At 48.1% G+C, this 19,258-nt stretch overlaps 1 protein-coding gene across 1 annotated transcript in view; it reads right to left on the bottom strand.

Annotated features, from left to right (window-relative positions):
* LOC127928253 (CCAAT/enhancer-binding protein alpha-like) overlaps window positions 1–1,978 on the bottom strand; it is a 3,044-nt gene extending 1,066 nt beyond the window's left edge. The window contains exon 1 of the mRNA XM_052515425.1: window positions 1–1,978. This exon is cut by the window's left edge and continues 1,066 nt beyond it. Coding sequence (XP_052371385.1) covers window positions 752–1,672 — 921 coding nt within the window. The 5' untranslated portion in view covers window positions 1,673–1,978 and the 3' untranslated portion in view covers window positions 1–751.
* Between the last annotated feature and the right edge of the window lie 17,280 nt (window positions 1,979–19,258).

The raw sequence follows: 19,258 nt of genomic DNA, 5'->3' as shown, positions 1-19,258 counted from the left end.
GTCGTTTGCTGCGGCGTTTAGTTCCGTCCATAGATCTCCCCGATGTGTGAATGCTGACGCAGCAGACAGCAGCAGGATATGAGTTCTAGCTGTCACCTTTATATGGTCTTAATGTCTGAACAGCAAATACATGGAAACATTGTGATCACCGCTCAGATTTGTTTTGTTTTGCACAAAAAAAAAAAAAAAAAAAAAAAACGTATGTGGAAAGCTGTGTGCACTTTGCAGTTTAATAATATACTGTAGCTCTATAAGTCAAATGCACACATGTTTAGTTTAGTAAGACAAGAACATGGTATTGAGATGCTAAAGTTAAAACATGAACATCGAGCAGGCTAGTGATTATTGTGAAAATCATGTTCCTTCAGCTGCACTAATATGTTGTTTTTGCGTGGCTAAACACACAATGTTATGTAATAAAAAGGCACACACACACACACACACACACACACACACACACACACACACACACACACACACACACACACACACACACACACACACACACACACACGCACGCACGCACACACAAAAACAACACGGGTCCACTGTTTAAACGTGGAGAAATGAGCTTATTGTTTAAAGTACAGAAGGCTTGTATACCTCAGCTGCCCTGTCTCTCCTGAAGAAACTAACTGTTACAGTCACAATCTGTCAGATCAAATGTATAGCGTGTAGAGGCTATATATCCAGGAGACGTGTACAAGTAAGTGTTTAAAAGTCCCAAAGTAAAAGCTACTATAGTCCGTGTTCATTGGCAGTTGGCCATGGGTTTGAAAGATCCATCGGGAAGTTGTCTGAAGATGCCCCTTAATGTGTCCAGTTCTCGGGTAAGATGTTCCACTCTCTTCCGCAGTCTTTCGTTGTCCGACGCCAGCTCGATCACTTTATGCTGCGTCTCAACATTGCGCATTTTCGCCTTGTCTCTACTCTTCCTCACCGCGACGTTGTTCCTCTCCCGCCTCAACCGGTACTCCGTGCTGGCCTTGTCGACGCGCTTTTTGGATTTACCCCGGTCCCGGTCTCGGTCTCGGTCGTCGCGTCCCATCATCTTCATGGATCCAACGGAGGACATGCTGCCATCCCTGTGGTGTGGACTCGGGACGGGCGTCGGCGGAGGCGTCGGGTGTCCAGGTTGGAGATGCATGGTCGTCTGCGCGCAGTGCGCAATCTGGTACTGAAGGTGGGAATGGTGGTAGGTTGGAGGCATAGAATGGCTCATTTCATCTTCTTCTCTGGGCTCTTGCTTTATCGCCACAGGTCTGATTCTCGTGGACTGGTTATCGTAAATGGGTTCAAGTTTAGATGTGTCCATATACCCGGGAATACAACCATAGCCCTGCTGCTGCTGCTGTTGGTGGTGCGCCCCCGAGCCAGAGCTCACCCCGTGGGGGTAGGGTTCGTACTCACTGTTCGCCAGCTTGAGTTTCTCTTGCTTCGAGCTGTTGTGGAATAGATCAGCCAGGAACTCGTCGTTGAAGGCTGCAGGGTCGATGTAAGCGCTGATGTCAATGGAGTTTTCGTTCTCACAGATCTCGCCGAGGTCTCCTCCTGCTCCGGGTCCAGCAGCGGAGGGGTCTTTGTAGCAGTAGGCGCTTTGCTGACTCTGACTCTGGGCTAGGCTGGTCATTAGGGGTCGTGGGGCGACCTCATAGAGGTTTGGTTGCTCCATGGAATATCTATAACCCGCCAGACATGGTGAGGAGCTGCGGGAATCCAGCTTGCTCACAGTACCGGAGGAAGCCGCACTGGCTAGACGAATAAACAGGACAGCTCCTTCACAGGTGCTCTCTCCAGGTATGAAGTAAATCTCTAACTCGCCACGAGAAGCTATAAACTAAATGTCTTGAATAAAGACTAGTGACTTTCCCTGGTACGACTGGTTTCGTCGAGACTATAGTTCTAAAGGACACTGTTTTAGCTGCAGGCTGAACTACTCCAGGCTGCTGAACCTCACAACTGTCAAAGTAGTCTCCTCTCTCCTATATATGCAGAGGGAAGGGGGCGGACGCGCAGCGCGCAGGGTCCTATTGCGCGCCTTTAGGCAGCAGTAGGTTATAGTAGACTAGACTGAAGATCCAAGGCCAAATCCCTTTACACCTGGAGAATATATATTGAATTTAATCAATTGGATCACTTAAAAAAAATGATTTAGAAATATTAATAATATATTAATATTAGCTAAACACATTTGGTTTGACATTATTTAAATATCTTTTAATTTGTATAACACCTTGATTTATTGTCATAATATATCATCTCATTCGAACAGTTTCTCCTTGTGCATTTGAACACCTAAACGTCCCCAGCAGAGCGACGCAACAGCCTCATTGCAATATATAAGACAAGCTGTTTTGATCATTGAGTGTCCCAAAATATTTAGCATGTTTTAAATGAAATATTATTTGGTTATTAAACTGCTGTTTCCATCAACGCTTCTACTAACGGTAAACTGACGTTCATAATAATATATATACTATTTAAACATAAGTTATTTCATAATGTATTAATACAAAATATATTGTGTTTTATTTTACCCACATATGCCCTTTCTCTTTCATATGTATCAATACGATGGAGGTGGAGGATTAACGCCAGTTTCACAACACATTTGGTAGAAACACAATAAATATTGGACACATAATAAATTAGGGCTAATTGTCAAACTAAATAGGCCAATATGCAAATACAGGTGCATGGTGCCACTCATTTATCAATTCACAATCTTTAAATCGATACTTAAATTGGATTCTATGTGCAAAGTGCACCGATGAGAATCATACACGATAATACACAGAGCAGTAATCTCTCTCAGCTCTTAAACTCGATACCCGAGACATCAACTGACAGTGTCCGCAGCACCGCACGCAGTTTGCGACTGTCTGCTTCCTCTGCGGAAGAGCTCGGCGACTTGTTGCGCGCTTTTCGATAGACGAGGGGATTAACCAATACACCGGATCCGGGGGGCAGAGCGCTCGTCACCCGGCGTCGTGAGTTTACTATCTTGGGGGGCTTGCCTCGCTCCATAATGGATAAATACCCGATAGATAGATCGCCCTGTTTTAACTGACGCATTAACATTCCAAAAGCAAAGAGACGCTGACGGATCGAGTCCAGTGGAGGCTGGTGAGGGGAGGACGGCTCATAATAATGTCTGGAAACGGAATACATGAAAATGGCATGTTTGATACCATTCCACCAAATTCTGCTCCAGCGGTTACCACGAGCACGCACCCCCCTGTGCTTGAGTCCGATCTGAACCGCGTCAAAATGTTAACAATAAAGAGAGCCGCATAGTTTATTAGTAAGGCTACACGACATATAAGGATACAATACTTTGGTGTTTTACAAGGTTTTTATATTTAGGATTGAAAGGGTTTATGTGCATACTTTCATTAACATCATAAACTTGTTCTTGCGATGTAATGTTATGCGGAACGAAGTGGGCTACTCTAGTGGAAGAACCCGTGTAATAACGCGTCATGGGTTGTGTGAGCGTGCATGTTTAACCAAGGCACAGAGGAACCACACCAGGCACCAGACAGACTCATGTCAACGGGCAGGGAGCTCCCTCTGTTGTTGCAGCAAGGAAACCTTTCCAACTGAGCACAAACGGAGAGCGGTGTTTCATAGCTCTCGTCCAGTGCGTTACGAGCAGCTCGCTTAACGGCTCAGCGACAGCAAGCCGCATGTAACACCCTGGACCAAAGCTAGATATTTCTCGCAGTCGCATATAACGAATCAAAGGCAACAGGCTATTCAATACGTCTAGTCTACTTGGAATGTCTTGGCTTAGTATTCTATACCTTCTACACATTAAAGGTTTTCCAAAATAACCTACATCTTTAATACTCGTGAAAAACTGAAATCAGACCAATAAAGAAAGACTGATTGAAGGCCAGGCACAGCAAGCCAATTTATTTACCTTTATTTTAACTAGGCAGGTCAGTTAAGAACACATTCTTATTTTCCATTATGGCCTACCGGGGAACAGTGGTAGGGGCAGAACGACAGTTTTTTACCTTGTCAACTCAGGGAATTAGATCTTGCAACCTTTCAGTTACAAGTCCAACGCTCTAACCACTAGGCTACCTGCCGCCCCTCCACTCTAACCACTAGGCTACCTGCCGCCCCTCCACTCTAACCACTAGTCTACCTGCCGCCCCTCCACTCTAACCACTAGGCTACCTGCCGCCCCTCCACTCAAACCACTAGGCTACCTGCCACCCCTCCACTCAAACCACTAGGCTACCTGCCGCCCCTCCACTCTAACCACTAGGCTACCTGCCGCCCCTCCACTCAAACCACTAGGCTACCTGCCACCCCTCCACTCTAACCACTAGGCTACCCTGCCGCCCCTCCACTCTAACCACTAGGCTACCTGCCGCCCCTCCACTCTAACCACTAGTCTACCTGCCGCCCCTACACTCTAACCACTAGGCTACCTGCCACCCCTACACTCTAACCACTAGGCTACCTTCCGTCCCTCCACTCTAACCACTAGGCTACCTGAAGATACCATCCCCTCCACTCTAACCACTAGGCTACCTGAAGATACACATCCCCTCCACTCTAACCACTAGTCTACCTGCCGTCCCTCCACTCTAACCACTAGGCTACCTGCCGTCCCTCCCTCTAACCACTAGGCTACCTGCCGCCCCTCCACTCTAACCACTAGGCTACCTGCCGCCCCTCCACCCTCCACTCTAACCACTAGTCTACCTGCCGCCCCTCCACTCTAACCACTAGTCTACCCTGCCGCCCCTCCACTCTAACCACTAGGCTACCTGCCGCCCCTCCACCCCTCCACTCTAACCACTAGGCTACCTGCCACCCTCCACTCTAACCACTAGGCTACCTGCAGCCACTCCACTCTAACCACTAGGCTACCTGCCGTCCCTCCACTCTAACCACTAGGCTACCTGCCGCCCCTCCACCCCTCCACTCTAACCACTAGTCTACCTGCAGCCACTCCACTCTAACCACTAGGCTACCTGCCGTCCCTCCACTCTAACCACTAGTCTACCTGCCGTCCCTACACTCTAACCACTAGGCTACCTGCCGCCCCTCCACCCCTCCACTCTAACCACTAGGCTACCTGCCGCCCCTCCACTCTAACCACTAGTCTACCTGAAGATACACATCGTCCCTCCACTCTAACCACTAGTCTACCTGCCGTCCCTCCACTCTAACCACTAGGCTACCTGCCGTCCCTCCCCTCTAACCACTAGGCTACCTGCCGCCCCTCCACTCTAACCACTAGTCTACCTGCCGCCCCGCCACCCCTCCACTCTAACCACTAGTCTACCTGCCGCCCCTCCACTCTAACCACTAGTCTACCCTGCCGCCCCTCCACTCTAACCACTAGGCTACCTGCCGCCCCTCCACCCCTCCACTCTAACCACTAGGCTACCTGCCACCCCTCCACTCTAACCACTAGTCTACCTGCAGCCACTCCACTCTAACCACTAGGCTACCTGCCGTCCCTCCACTCTAACCACTAGGCTACCTGCCGCCCCTCCACCCCTCCACTCTAACCACTAGTCTACCTGCAGCCACTCCACTCTAACCACTAGGCTACCTGCCGTCCCTCCACTCTAACCACTAGTCTACCTGCCGCCCCTCCACTCTAACCACTAGTCTACCTGCCTCCCCTCCACTCTAACCACTAGTCTACCTGCCGCCCCTCCACTCTAACCACTAGTCTACCTGAAGCCCCTCCACACTAACCACTAGGCTACTCCATCCCTCCCCTCTAACCACTAGTCTACCTGCCGCCCTCCACTCTAACCACTAGTCTACCTGCCTCCCCTCCACTCTAACCACTAGTCTAGCCTTCCCCTCCACTCTAACCACTAGTCTACCTGAAGATACCGTATCCACTCTAACCACAAGTAGGTCCCTCCACTCTGAACTAGTCTACACTGCCGCCCTCCACTCTAACCACTAGTCTGAAGACACATCGTCCCTCCACTCTAATCACTAGTCTACCTGAAGATACACATGTCCTCTGAGCAGGAACATGGAGAGAAGACCTTCCCAACTGGACGGGCTGCAGGCAGACTCTCTACTGTTGTAGTAGACAGTATTGAACCGTATCTCAGGTCTATTTAGGGTTGGTCTGAATAGCACTGCGTCAATGATTCAATTCATTATCTTGACTGAGCGATAAAGATTTGTCCTCCATTCCTTACACATGATTTATAAGTTTAGGGAGGTAGGGAGGGGGGGAGGGGCACCGAGAGGGAGGGGGGGGGCACCGAGAGGGAGGGGGAGGGGCACCGAGAGGGAGGGGGGAGGGGCACCGAGAGGGAGGGGGGGGGCACCGAGAGGGAGGGGGAGGGGCACCGAGAGGGAGGGGGAGGGGCACCGAGAGGGAGGGGGAGGGGCACCGAGAGGGAGGGGGAGGGGCACCGAGAGGGAGGGGGAGGGGCACCGAGAGGGAGGGGCAGGTAGGGAGGGGGAGGGGCACCGAGAGGGAGGGGGAGGGGCACCGAGAGGGAGGGGGAGGGGCACCGAGAGGGAGGGGAGGGGCACCGGGGGAGGGGGAGGGGAACCGAGAGGGAGGGGGAGGGGCACCGAGAGGGAGGTAGGGAGGGGCACCGAGAGGGAGGGGGAGGGGCACCGAGAGGGAGGGGGAGGGGCACCGAGAGGGAGGGGGAGGGTGATTATTGGCAGGTAGATCTTGACAGGGCATCACCATGAAGAGATAGGGGGAGGGGCACCGAGAGGGGGGGGGGAGGGGCACCGAGAGGGAGGGGGGAGGGTGATTATTGGCAGGTAGATGACAGAGAGGTGAACCACTGCAGTGAATGTTTGCTTTGTGTCGAGGCTGTTTAAAGGTAGGTGATGTACTATTGTCCCTCCCCATGGCCCCGAGTGGTGGCTCCACCCTGTTCTCTCTCTGGGTGTTTGCACAGGTCTTTTAAATAAGCTGTGTTCATTGACTCAGCCTTCAGAGCCAAACAGAAATAGAACTTGGCTCTGTGCTCACCCAGTGACAGAATGACGAGCTAGCCAATCAAAGGCCTCACTGAAACAAAGCTGGCTTGCTCCCCTCTCCATACAGAGCTGTTTACTGAGCTCTGGTTAGAACAGTGAGTCAGGACTGAGTTAGATAACCAAGTCCCCCTCGATAAGTACCAAATGGCACCCTTTATCCCTATATAGTGCACTACTTTAGACCAGAGCCCTATGGCACCCTATTGCCTATATTTAGTGCACTACTTTAGATCTCAGCCCTATGGCACCCTATTCCCTATATATAGTGCACTACTTTAGACCAGAGCCCTATGGCACCCTATTCCCTATATATAGTGCACTACTTTAGACCAGAGCCCTATGGCACCCTATTCCCTATATATAGTGCACTACTTTAGAGCCCTAGGCACCCTAGCCTATATTTAGTGCTACTTTAGATCACCCTATTCCCCCTATATATAGTGCACTACTTTAGACCAGAGCCCTATGGCACCCTATTCCCTATATATAGTGCACTACTTTAGACCAGAGCCCTATGGCACCCTATTCCCTATATATAGTGCACTACTTTAGACCAGAGCACTATGGCACCCTATTGCCTATATATAGTGCACTACTTTAGACCAGAGCACTATGGCACCCTATTCCCTATATATAGTGCACTACTTTAGACCAGAGCCCTATGGCACCCTATTCCCTATATATAGTGCACTACTTTAGACCAAAGCACATAGGGAGCCCCATAGTGCTCTGGTCTAAAGTAGTGCACTACATAGGGAATAGGGTGTCATTTGAGTGTGTGATGAGTCCAGTTGAACACCTTGTTGTTTTTTTTCTTTTTTTGGGGGGGTCATGGTCACCAGGTTGGTAACCAGGTTGGTAACCAGGTTTATCTGTAATTTCTCATCCATTTCCTGCTTTGTAATTGTTTGGAATCAGACAGTCCATTAAATGGATCATAGATAGTCTAGAAGCTGAGCTACTGAACCAGTAGTTCTTATGTGAAGAGACATGTAGTTGAATCCTTTATATCTAGATCTGCAGAATGACCATCCATATCACTCAGACTGTCCACACTGAAATCAACCTCTATTCCAACTGGTCGGCCCCAAGGGGGATTTTAACCCCCCTCCCCAAGGTCTCTGAGCAAAAAAATAAATAAATAAAAAAATGTTTTTTTGTTGCTGGACATAAAATACTAAAATAATTAATTTATTACTAAAAACACCAGCCAATCAGCTCCAAGTGATTTAAATATTGTAAATCTGTTCACGTGTATAATAAAGAGATGTGATCATGAGGTGCCTTGTAAAAGTTTTCATCCCCCTTGGCGTTTTTCCTATTAAGCTGCATTACAACCTGTAATTAAAATGGATTTTATTTGGATTTCATGTAACGGACAAACACAAAAATAGTCCACATTGGTGAAGAAAAAATATGTTGTTAATTAATTACTTACTTAATTCCCCCTAAATAAGATCTGGTGCAACCAATTACCTTCAGAAGTCACATAATTAGTTACATAAAGTCCACCTGTGTGCAATCTAAGTGTCACATGATCTGTCACATGATCTCAGCATATATATACATCTGTTCTGAAAGGCCCCAGTCTGCAACACCACTAAGCAAGGGGCACCACCAAGCAAGGGGCACCATGAACATCAAGGAGCTCTCCAAACAGGTCAGGGACAAAGTTGTGGAGAAGTACAGATCAGGTTTGGGTTATAAAAAAATATCCTAAACTTTGAACATCCCACGGAGCACCATTTAAATCCATTATTTTAAAAAATGGAAAGAATATGGCACCACAACAAACCTGCCAAGAGAGGGCCGCCCACCAAAACTCACAGACCAGGCAAGGAGGGCATTAATCAGAGAGGCAACAAAGAGACCAAAGATAACCCTGAAGGAGCTGCACAGCTCCACAGCGGAGATTGGAGTATCTGTCCACAAGACCACTTTAAGCCCTACACTCCACAGAGGAGATTGGAGTATCTGTCCATAAGACCACTTTAAGCCCTACACTCCACAGAGGAGATTGGAGTATCTGTCCACAAGACCACTTTAAGCCCTACACTCCACAGAGGAGATTGGAGTATCTGTCCACAAGACCACTTTAAGCCCTACACTCCACAGAGGAGATTGGAGTATCTGTCCACAAGACCACTTTAAGCCCTACACTCCACAGAGGAGATTGGAGTATCTGTCCATAGGACCACTTTAAGCCCTACACTCCACAGAGGAGATTGGAGTATCTGTCCACAAGACCACTTTAAGCCCTACACTCCACAGAGGAGATTGGAGTATCTGTCCACAAGACCACTTTAAGCCCTACCCTCCACAGAGGAGATTGGAGTATCTGTCCACAAGACCACTTTAAGCCCTACACTCCACAGAGGAGATTGGAGTATCTGTCCATAGGACCACTTTAAGCCCTACACTCCACAGAGGAGATTGGAGTATCTGTCCATAGGACCACTTTAAGCCCTACACTCCACAGAGGAGATTGGAGTATCTGTCCATAGGACCACTTTAAGCCCTACACTCCACAGAGGAGATTGGAGTATCTGTCCATAGGACCACTTTAAGCCCTACACTCCACAGAGGAGATTGGAGTATCTGTCCATAGGACCACTTTAAGCCCTACACTCCACAGAGGAGATTGGAGTATCTGTCCATAGGACCACTTTAAGCCCTACACTCCACAGAGGAGATTGGAGTATCTGTCCACAAGACCACTTTAAGCCCTACACTCCACAGAGGAGATTGGAGTATCTGTCCATAGGACCACTTTAAGCCCTACCCTCCACAGAGGAGATTGGAGTATCTGTCCATAGGACCACTTTAAGCCCTACCCTCCACAGAGGAGATTGGAGTATCTGTCCATAGGACCACTTTAAGCCCTACACTCCACAGAGGAGATTGGAGTATCTGTCCATAGTACCACTTTAAGCCCTAGACTCCACAGAGGAGATTGGAGTATCTGTCCATAGTACCACTTTAAGCCCTAGACTCCACAGAGGAGATTGGAGTATCTGTCCATAGGACCACTTTAAGCCCTACACTCCACAGAGGAGATTGGAGTATCTGTCCATAGGACCACTTTAAGCCCTACACTCCACAGAGGAGATTGGAGTATCTGTCCACAAGACCACTTTAAACTGTACACTCCACAGAGGAGATAGGAGTATCTGTCCACAAGACCACTTTAAGCCATACACTCCACAGAGGAGATTGGAGTATCTGTCCACAAGACCACTTTAAGCCCTACACTCCACAGAGGAGATTGGAGTATCTGTCCACAAGACCACTTTAAGCCCTACACTCCACAGAGGAGATTGGAGTATCTGTCCATAGGACCACTTTAAGCTGTACACTCCACAGAGGAGATTGGAGTATCTGTCCACAAGACCACTTTAAGCTGTACACTCCACAGAGGAGATTGGAGTATCTGTCCACAAGACCACTTTAAGCCATACACTCCACAGAGGAGATTGGAGTATCTGTCCACAAGACCACTTTAAGCCCTACACTCCACAGAGGAGATTGGAGTATCTGTCCATAGGACCACTTTAAGCCCTACACTCCACAGAGGAGATTGGAGTATCTGTCCATAGGACCACTTTAAGCCCTACACTCCACAGAGGTGATTGGAGTATCTGTCCACAAGACCACTTTAAGCTGTACACTCCACAGAGGAGATTGGAGTATCTGTCCATAGGACCACTTTAAGCCCTACACTCCACAGAGGAGATTGGAGTATCTGTCCACAAGACCACTTTAAGCCCTACACTCCACAGAGGAGATTGGAGTATCTGTCCACAAGACCACTTTAAGCCCTACACTCCACAGAGGAGATTGGAGTATCTGTCCATAGGACCACTTTAAGCCCTACACTCCACAGAGGAGATAGGAGTATCTGTCCACAAGACCACTTTAAGCCCTACACTCCACAGAGGAGATTGGAGTATCTGTCCATAGGACCACTTTAAGCTGTACACTCCACAGAGGAGATTGGAGTATCTGTCCATAGGACCACTTTAAGCCCTACACTCCACAGAGGAGATTGGAGTATCTGTCCATAGGACCACTTTAAGCCCTACACTCCACAGAGGAGATTGGAGTATCTGTCCATAGGACCACTTTAAGCCCTACACTCCACAGAGGAGATTGGAGTATCTGTCCACAAGACCACTTTAAGCCCTACACTCCACAGAGGAGATTGGAGTATCTGTCCATAGGACCACTTTAAGCCCTACACTCCACAGAGGAGATTGGAGTATCTGTCCATAGGACCACTTTAAGCCCTACACTCCACAGAGGAGATTGGAGTATCTGTCCATAGGACCACTTTAAGCCCTACACTCCACAGAGGAGATTGGAGTATCTGTCCACAAGACCACTTTAAGCCCTACACTCCACAGAGGAGATTGGAGTATCTGTCCATAGTACCACTTTAAGCCCTACACTCCACAGAGGAGATTGGAGTATCTGTCCACAAGACCACTTTAAGCCCTACACTCCACAGAGGAGATTGGAGTATCTGTCCATAGGACCACTTTAAGCCCTACACTCCACAGAGGAGATTGGAGTATCTGTCCATAGGACCACTTTAAGCCCTACACTCCACAGAGGAGATTGGAGTATCTGTCCATAGGACCACTTTAAGCCCTACACTCCACAGAGGAGATTGGAGTATCTGTCCACAAGACCACTTTAAGCTGTACACTCCACAGAGGAGATTGGAGTATCTGTCCATAGGACCACTTTAAGCCCTACCCTCCACAGAGGAGATTGGAGTATCTGTCCACAAGACCACTTTAAGCCCTACACTCCACAGAGGAGATTGGAGTATCTGTCCATAGGACCACTTTAAGCCCTACACTCCACAGAGGAGATTGGAGTATCTGTCCATAGGACCACTTTAAGCCCTACACTCCACAGAGGAGATTGGAGTATCTGTCCATAGGACCACTTTAAGCCCTACACTCCACAGAGGAGATTGGAGTATCTGTCCACAAGACCACTTTAAGCCCTACCCTCCACAGAGGAGATTGGAGTATCTGTCCACAAGACCACTTTAAGCTGTACACTCCACAGAGGAGATTGGAGTATCTGTCCATAGGACCACTTTAAGCTGTACACTCCACAGAGGAGATTGGAGTATCTGTCCATAGGACCACTTTAAGCCCTACACTCCACAGAGGAGATTGGAGTATCTGTCCATAGGACCACTTTAAGCTGTACACTCCACAGAGGAGATTGGAGTATCTGTCCATAGGACCACTTTAAGCCCTACACTCCACAGAGGAGATTGGAGTATCTGTCCACAAGACCACTTTAAGCCCTACACTCCACAGAGGAGATTGGAGTATCTGTCCACAAGACCACTTTAAGCTGTACACTCCACAGAGGAGATTGGAGTATCTGTCCACAAGACCACTTTAAGCCCTACACTCCACAGAGGAGATTGGAGTATCTGTCCATAGGACCACTTTAAGCCCTACACTCCACAGAGGAGATTGGAGTATCTGTCCACAAGACCACTTTAAGCCCTACCCTCCACAGAGGAGATTGGAGTATCTGTCCACAAGACCACTTTAAGCTGTACACTCCACAGAGGAGATTGGAGTATCTGTCCACAAGACCACTTTAAGCCCTACACTCCACAGAGGAGATTGGAGTATCTGTCCACAAGACCACTTTAAGCCCTACACTCCACAGAGGAGATTGGAGTATCTGTCCACAAGACCACTTTAAGCCCTACACTCCACAGAGGAGATTGGAGTATCTGTCCACAAGACCACTTTAAGCCCTACACTCCACAGAGGAGATTGGAGTATCTGTCCATAGGACCACTTTAAGCCCTACACTCCACAGAGGAGATTGGAGTATCTGTCCACAAGACCACTTTAAGCCCTACACTCCACAGAGGAGATTGGAGTATCTGTCCACAGGACCACTTTAAGCCCTACACTCCACAGAGGAGATTGGAGTATCTGTCCACAAGACCACTTTAAGCCCTACACTCCACAGAGGAGATAGGAGTATCTGTCCACAAGACCACTTTAAGCCCTACACTCCACAGAGGAGATTGGAGTATCTGTCCACAAGACCACTTTAAGCCCTACACTCCACAGCGGAGATTGGAGTATCTGTCCACAAGACCACTTTAAGCCCTACACTCCACAGAGGAGATTGGAGTATCTGTCCACAAGACCACTTTAAGCTGTACACTCCACAGAGGAGATTGGAGTATCTGTCCACAGGACCACTTTAAGCCCTACACTCCACAGAGGAGATTGGAGTATCTGTCCACAAGACCACTTTAAGCCCTACACTCCACAGAGGAGATTGGAGTATCTGTCCACAAGACCACTTTAAGCCATACACTCCACAGAGGAGATTGGAGTATCTGTCCACAAGACCACTTTAAGCTGTACACTCCACAGAGGAGATTGGAGTATCTGTCCATAGGACCACTTTAAGCCCTACACTCCACAGAGGAGATTGGAGTATCTGTCCATAGGACCACTTTAAGCCCTACACTCCACAGAGGAGATTGGAGTATCTGTCCACAAGACCACTTTAAGCCCTACCCTCCACAGAGGAGATTGGAGTATCTGTCCACAAGACCACTTTAAGCTGTACCCTCCACAGAGGAGATTGGAGTATCTGTCCATAGGACCACTTTAAGCCCTACACTCCACAGAGGAGATTGGAGTATCTGTCCGTAGGACCACTTTAAGCCCTACACTCCACAGAGGAGATTGGAGTATCTGTCCACAAGACCACTTTAAGCTGTACCCTCCACAGAGGAGATTGGAGTATCTGTCCATAGTACCACTTTAAGCCCTACACTCCACAGAGGAGATTGGAGTATCTGTCCATAGGACCACTTTAAGCCCTACACTCCACAGAGGAGATTGGAGTATCTGTCCACAAGACCACTTTAAGCTGTACACTCCACAGAGGAGATTGGAGTATCTGTCCACAAGACCACTTTAAGCCCTACACTCCACAGAGGAGATTGGAGTATCTGTCCACAAGACCACTTTAAGCCCTACACTCCACAGAGGAGATTGGAGTATCTGTCCACAAGACCACTTTAAGCCCTACACTCCACAGAGGAGATTGGAGTATCTGTCCACAAGACCACTTTAAGCCCTACACTCCACAGAGGAGATTGGAGTATCTGTCCACAAGACCACTTTAAGCCCTACACTCCACAGAGGAGATCTGTCCACAAGACCACTTTAAGTATCTGTCCACAAGACCACTTTAAGCCCTACACTCCACAGAGGAGATTGGAGTATCTGTCCATAGTACCACTTTAAGCCCTACACTCCACAGAGGAGATTGGAGTATCTGTCCACAAGACCACTTTAAGCCCTACACTCCACAGAGGAGATTGGAGTATCTGTCCATAGGACCACTTTAAGCCCTACACTCCACAGAGGAGATTGGAGTATCTGTCCATAGGACCACTTTAAGCCCTACACTCCACAGAGGAGATTGGAGTATCTGTCCATAGGACCACTTTAAGCCCTACACTCCACAGAGGAGATTGGAGTATCTGTCCACAAGACCACTTTAAGCTGTACACTCCACAGAGGAGATTGGAGTATCTGTCCACAAGACCACTTTAAGCCGTACACTCCACAGAGGAGATTGGAGTATCTGTCCACAAGACCACTTTAAGCCCTACACTCCACAGAGGAGATTGGAGTATCTGTCCATAGGACCACTTTAAGCCCTACACTCCACAGAGGAGATTGGAGTATCTGTCCATAGGACCACTTTAAGCCCTACACTCCACAGAGGAGATTGGAGTATCTGTCCACAGGACCACTTTAAGCCCTACACTCCACAGAGGAGATTGGAGTATCTGTCCACAAGACCACTTTAAGCCCTACCCTCCACAGAGGAGATTGGAGTATCTGTCCACAAGACCACTTTAAGCTGTACACTCCACAGAGGAGATTGGAGTATCTGTCCACAAGACCACTTTAAGCCCTACACTCCACAGAGGAGATTGGAGTATCTGTCCACAAGACCACTTTAAGCTGTACACTCCACAGAGGAGATTGGAGTATCTGTCCACAAGACCACTTTAAGCCCTACACTCCACAGAGGAGATTGGAGTATCTGTCCACAAGACCACTTTAAGCTGTACACTCCACAGAGGAGATTGGAGTATCTGTCCATAGGACCACTTTAAGCTCTACACTCCACAGAGGTGATTGGAGTATCTGTCCATAGGACCACTTTAAGCTCTACACTCCACAGAGGTGATTGGAGTATCTGTCCATAGGACCACTTTAAGCTGTACACTCCACAGAGGAGATAGGAGTATCTGTCCATAGGACCACTTTAATCCGTACCCTCCACAGAGCTGGGCTTTATGGAAGAGAAAAAGGCATTGCTTAAAGAAAAAAAATATGTTCGGTGTTTCGCCAAAAGGCATGTGGGAGACTCCCCAAACATATGGAAGAAGGTACTGTGGGAGACTCCCCAAACATATGGAAGAAGGTACTGTGGGAGACTCCCCAAACATATGGAAGAAGGTACTGTGGGAGACTCCCCAAACATATGGAAGAAGGTACTGTGGGAGACTCCCCAAACATATGGAAGAAGGTACTGTGGGAGACTCCCCAAACATATGGAAGAAGGTACTGTGGGAGACTCCCCAAACATATGGAAGAAGGTACTGTGGGAGACTCCCCAAACATATGGAAGAAGGTACTGTGGGAGACTCCCCAAACATATGGAAGAAGGTACTGTGGGAGACTCCCCAAACATATGGAAGAAGGTACTGTGGGAGACTCCCCAAACATATGGAAGAAGGTACTGTGGGAGACTCCCCAAACATATGGAAGAAGGTACTGTGGGAGACTCCCCAAACATATGGAAGAAGGTACTGTGGGAGACTCCCCAAACATATGGAAGAAGGTACTGTGGGAGACTCCCCAAACATATGGAAGAAGGTACTGTGGGAGACTCCCCAAACATATGGAAGAAGGTACTGTGGGAGACTCCCCAAACATATGGAAGAAGGTACTGTGGGAGACTCCCCAAACATATGGAAGAAGGTACTCTGGTCAGGTACTCTGGTCAGTTGAGACTAAAATGTAGCTTTTTGGCCATCAATGAAAAAGTTATCTGCCACAAACCCAACACCTATCATCACCTCGAGAACACCATCCCCACAGTGAAGCATGGTGGTGCCAGCGTCATGCTGTGGGGATATTTTTCCATCGGCAGGGAAACTGGTCAGAATTGAAGGAATGATGGATGGCGCTAAATACAGGGAAATTCTTGAGGGAAACCTCTTTCAGTCTTCCAGAGATTTGAGACTGGGACGGAGGTTCACCATCCAGCAGGACAATGACCCTAAGCATACTGCTAAAGCAACACTCGACTGGTTTAAAGGAGAAACATTTTAATGTCTTGGAATGGCCTAGTCAAAGCACAGACCTCAATCCAGTTGAGAATCTGTGGTATGACTTAAAGATTGCTGCACACCAGCGGAACCCATCCAACTTGAAGGAGCTGGAGCAGTTTTGCCTTGAAGAATGGGCAAAAATCCCAGTGGCTGGAAGTGCCAAGCTTATAGAAACATACCCCAGGAGACTTGCAGCTGTATTTGCTGCAAAAGGTGGCTCCACAAAGTATTGACTAGCATAGTAGTTAGTATAATGGTTATGCACGCTTGTTTCTGGTTTGTTCCACAATAAAAAACAAACACATTTTACATCTTCAAAGTGGTGGGCATGTTGTGTAAATCAAAGGATACAACCCCCCAATAAAATAAAATCTATTTAAATTACAAAGTTTACAAACATTTTAGGTTGTAAGGCAACAAAATAGGAATAATGCCAAGGGAGGTGAATACTTTTATATACAAATGTAACCAAGGTTTGAAATGATTATGTTTTAGTCAAATATTATTAGTTTGGGCTTCTTGCAGTCCACAAATTATTTATTTAATTATGTTCTAGCCCTGACCATCCTTCCAGAAAGAATCGGCCCGCAGCTGAATTTAGTTCCTGATTCCTGCTTTATTCCATCTTTCTTCAATTTATTAAAAATATATATATATCTCTAAATTCAATTCAGATGCAGCCTAGTGTGTGTTTAAAATTCCCATAAAAACATTGATTACACACACAAAAACAAAAATGATTGGTTGAAAGTTTGTACTCAATTTTAATTTACAAATGCACGTTACCCCAATATAATCTTATAAAAAAAAAGAGCAAGTCTAGCTAAGAGAAAATGCTGCCCAGCAACATTCAAACCAAAACAAATATTCATGGAAATATTTATCAAATTTGTTACATTTTACAAAATATTTTTCTATTGAATTTGACATTATTTTCCTTTTAGTGTCTAGTCTTCTGTTCAACAACACAGCACAACATGTTGAAGAGAATAGTTTCAATATGCCCATATTTTCTATTGTTTCTCTTTTATGCAAAAAAAAAAGACATATTTGAACAGTGCCCCCCACATGCAAACCACTTCCATCATGCTGCTTTTTAAAAATCCAAGTTGTAGAAAAAAACAGAGATTACAAAAAAAACTAACAAAAAAAAACATTTGAAAAGATGCTTCAGAGGTCTTGTTGAGAAAGCAAAAGGCCCTGTCTGGTGTGGATAATACTGGTAGCCTGAGGTACAGAAGTCTACAACAGCCAAGAGGCACCCTAGATGTTATATATAGTGCACTGCCTGTTGACAAGGCTCTACTCAAAAAGTAGTGCACTATAAAAATAAAAAAAATTGGGGACAGGGTCGCCATTGGGGACGCATCCTATTCATCAGACACTCAACAGACAACGTCGACACCTCTGGCCAAATACACATCCACATCATCATCGTCTTCCTCATCACATCAGGATATGCCGTTGTTTCAGAGGAGACAATCCTACAGCTGGATGATAACTCAAGTCTGACAACAGAAACAAAACAAAAAATAAAAATATTTAAAAAAAAATCAGGTGTCTGCCTTTCTTTCTACACATTCTGACTCCGAATGAGCCTCTGACTGAGCCTCCGACTGAGCCTCCGACTGAGCCTCCGACTGAGCCTCCGACTGAGCCTGCCTTTCTATCTACACATTCTGACTCCGACTGAGCCTCCGACTGAGCCTCCGACTGAGCCTCCGACTGAGCCTCCGACTGAGCCTGCCTTTCTCTCTACACATTCTGACTCCGACTGAGCCTCCGACTGAGCCTCCGAAGCCTCCGACTGAGCCTCCGACTGAGCCTGCCTTTCTTTCTACACATTCTGACTCCGAATGAGCCTCTGACTGAGCCTCCGACTGAGCCTCCGGCTGAGCCTCCGACTGAGCCTCCGACTGAGCCTCCGACTGAGCCTGCCTTTCTCTCTACACATTCTGACTCCGACTGAGCCTCCGACTGAGCCTCCGACTGAGCCTGCCTTTCTCTCTACACATTCTGACTCCGACTGAGCCTCCGACTGAGCCTCCGATTTAGCCTCCGACTCCTGCCTTTCTCTCTACACATTCTGACTCTGACTGAGCCTCCGACTGAGCCTCCGACTGAGCCTCCGACTGAGCCTGCCTTTCTCTCTACACATTCTGACTCCGACTGAGCCTCCGACTGAGCCTCCGACTGAGCCTGCCTTTCTCTCTACACATTCTGACTCTGACTGAGCCTGACACCACTGGAGGCGGGAGCCAACGTGCCTCGCTCTGTTCTAGCGAGCCGGGGCCAATTAGGAGGTCATTTAGCATCCCCAACGCCCAGACAGACAGAATGGCTCATTGTCCTGTTGTTCGGTCTTTCTCTCCAGGTTTTTAGGGTTGGTTTGGAGAAAGGCTTAACTTTGAATTAGCGGCGGCCTTGTGACGCAGTGCGAAACGTCTGGAGTTTAATCCCACGGAGGTTTGCATGATAGTCTGGGCTGTCTGGACTGTCTGGGCTGTCTGGGCAGTCTGGGCAGTCTGGGCAGTCTGGGCTGTCTGGGCTGTCTGGGCAGTCTGGGCTGTCTGGGCTGTCTGGGCAGTCTGGGCAAAGTCACAGTCTGGGCTCTGCTGTCTGGGCTGTCTGGGCCCCCAGTCTGGGCACTGGGCTCTGCCCTGGGCCCCTGGGCAGTCTGGGCTGGGACCCCTTAACTGCAACACACCTCTGCCCCCCCACCGCCCCCTGCCCCCCCGAACACACCTCTGCCCTGCCCCCCGAACACACCTCTGCCCTGCCCCCCCGAACACACCTCTGCCCTGCCCCCCACCGAACACACCTCTGCCCTGC

The sequence above is a fragment of the Oncorhynchus keta genome, unplaced genomic scaffold, assembly GCF_023373465.1.
Source record: "Oncorhynchus keta strain PuntledgeMale-10-30-2019 unplaced genomic scaffold, Oket_V2 Un_scaffold_2466_pilon_pilon, whole genome shotgun sequence".
NCBI classification, from domain to species: domain Eukaryota; kingdom Metazoa; phylum Chordata; class Actinopteri; order Salmoniformes; family Salmonidae; genus Oncorhynchus; species Oncorhynchus keta.
The sequence above is the reverse complement of the archived record's forward strand: the minus strand, read 5'-3'. Positions and strand labels throughout refer to the sequence as shown.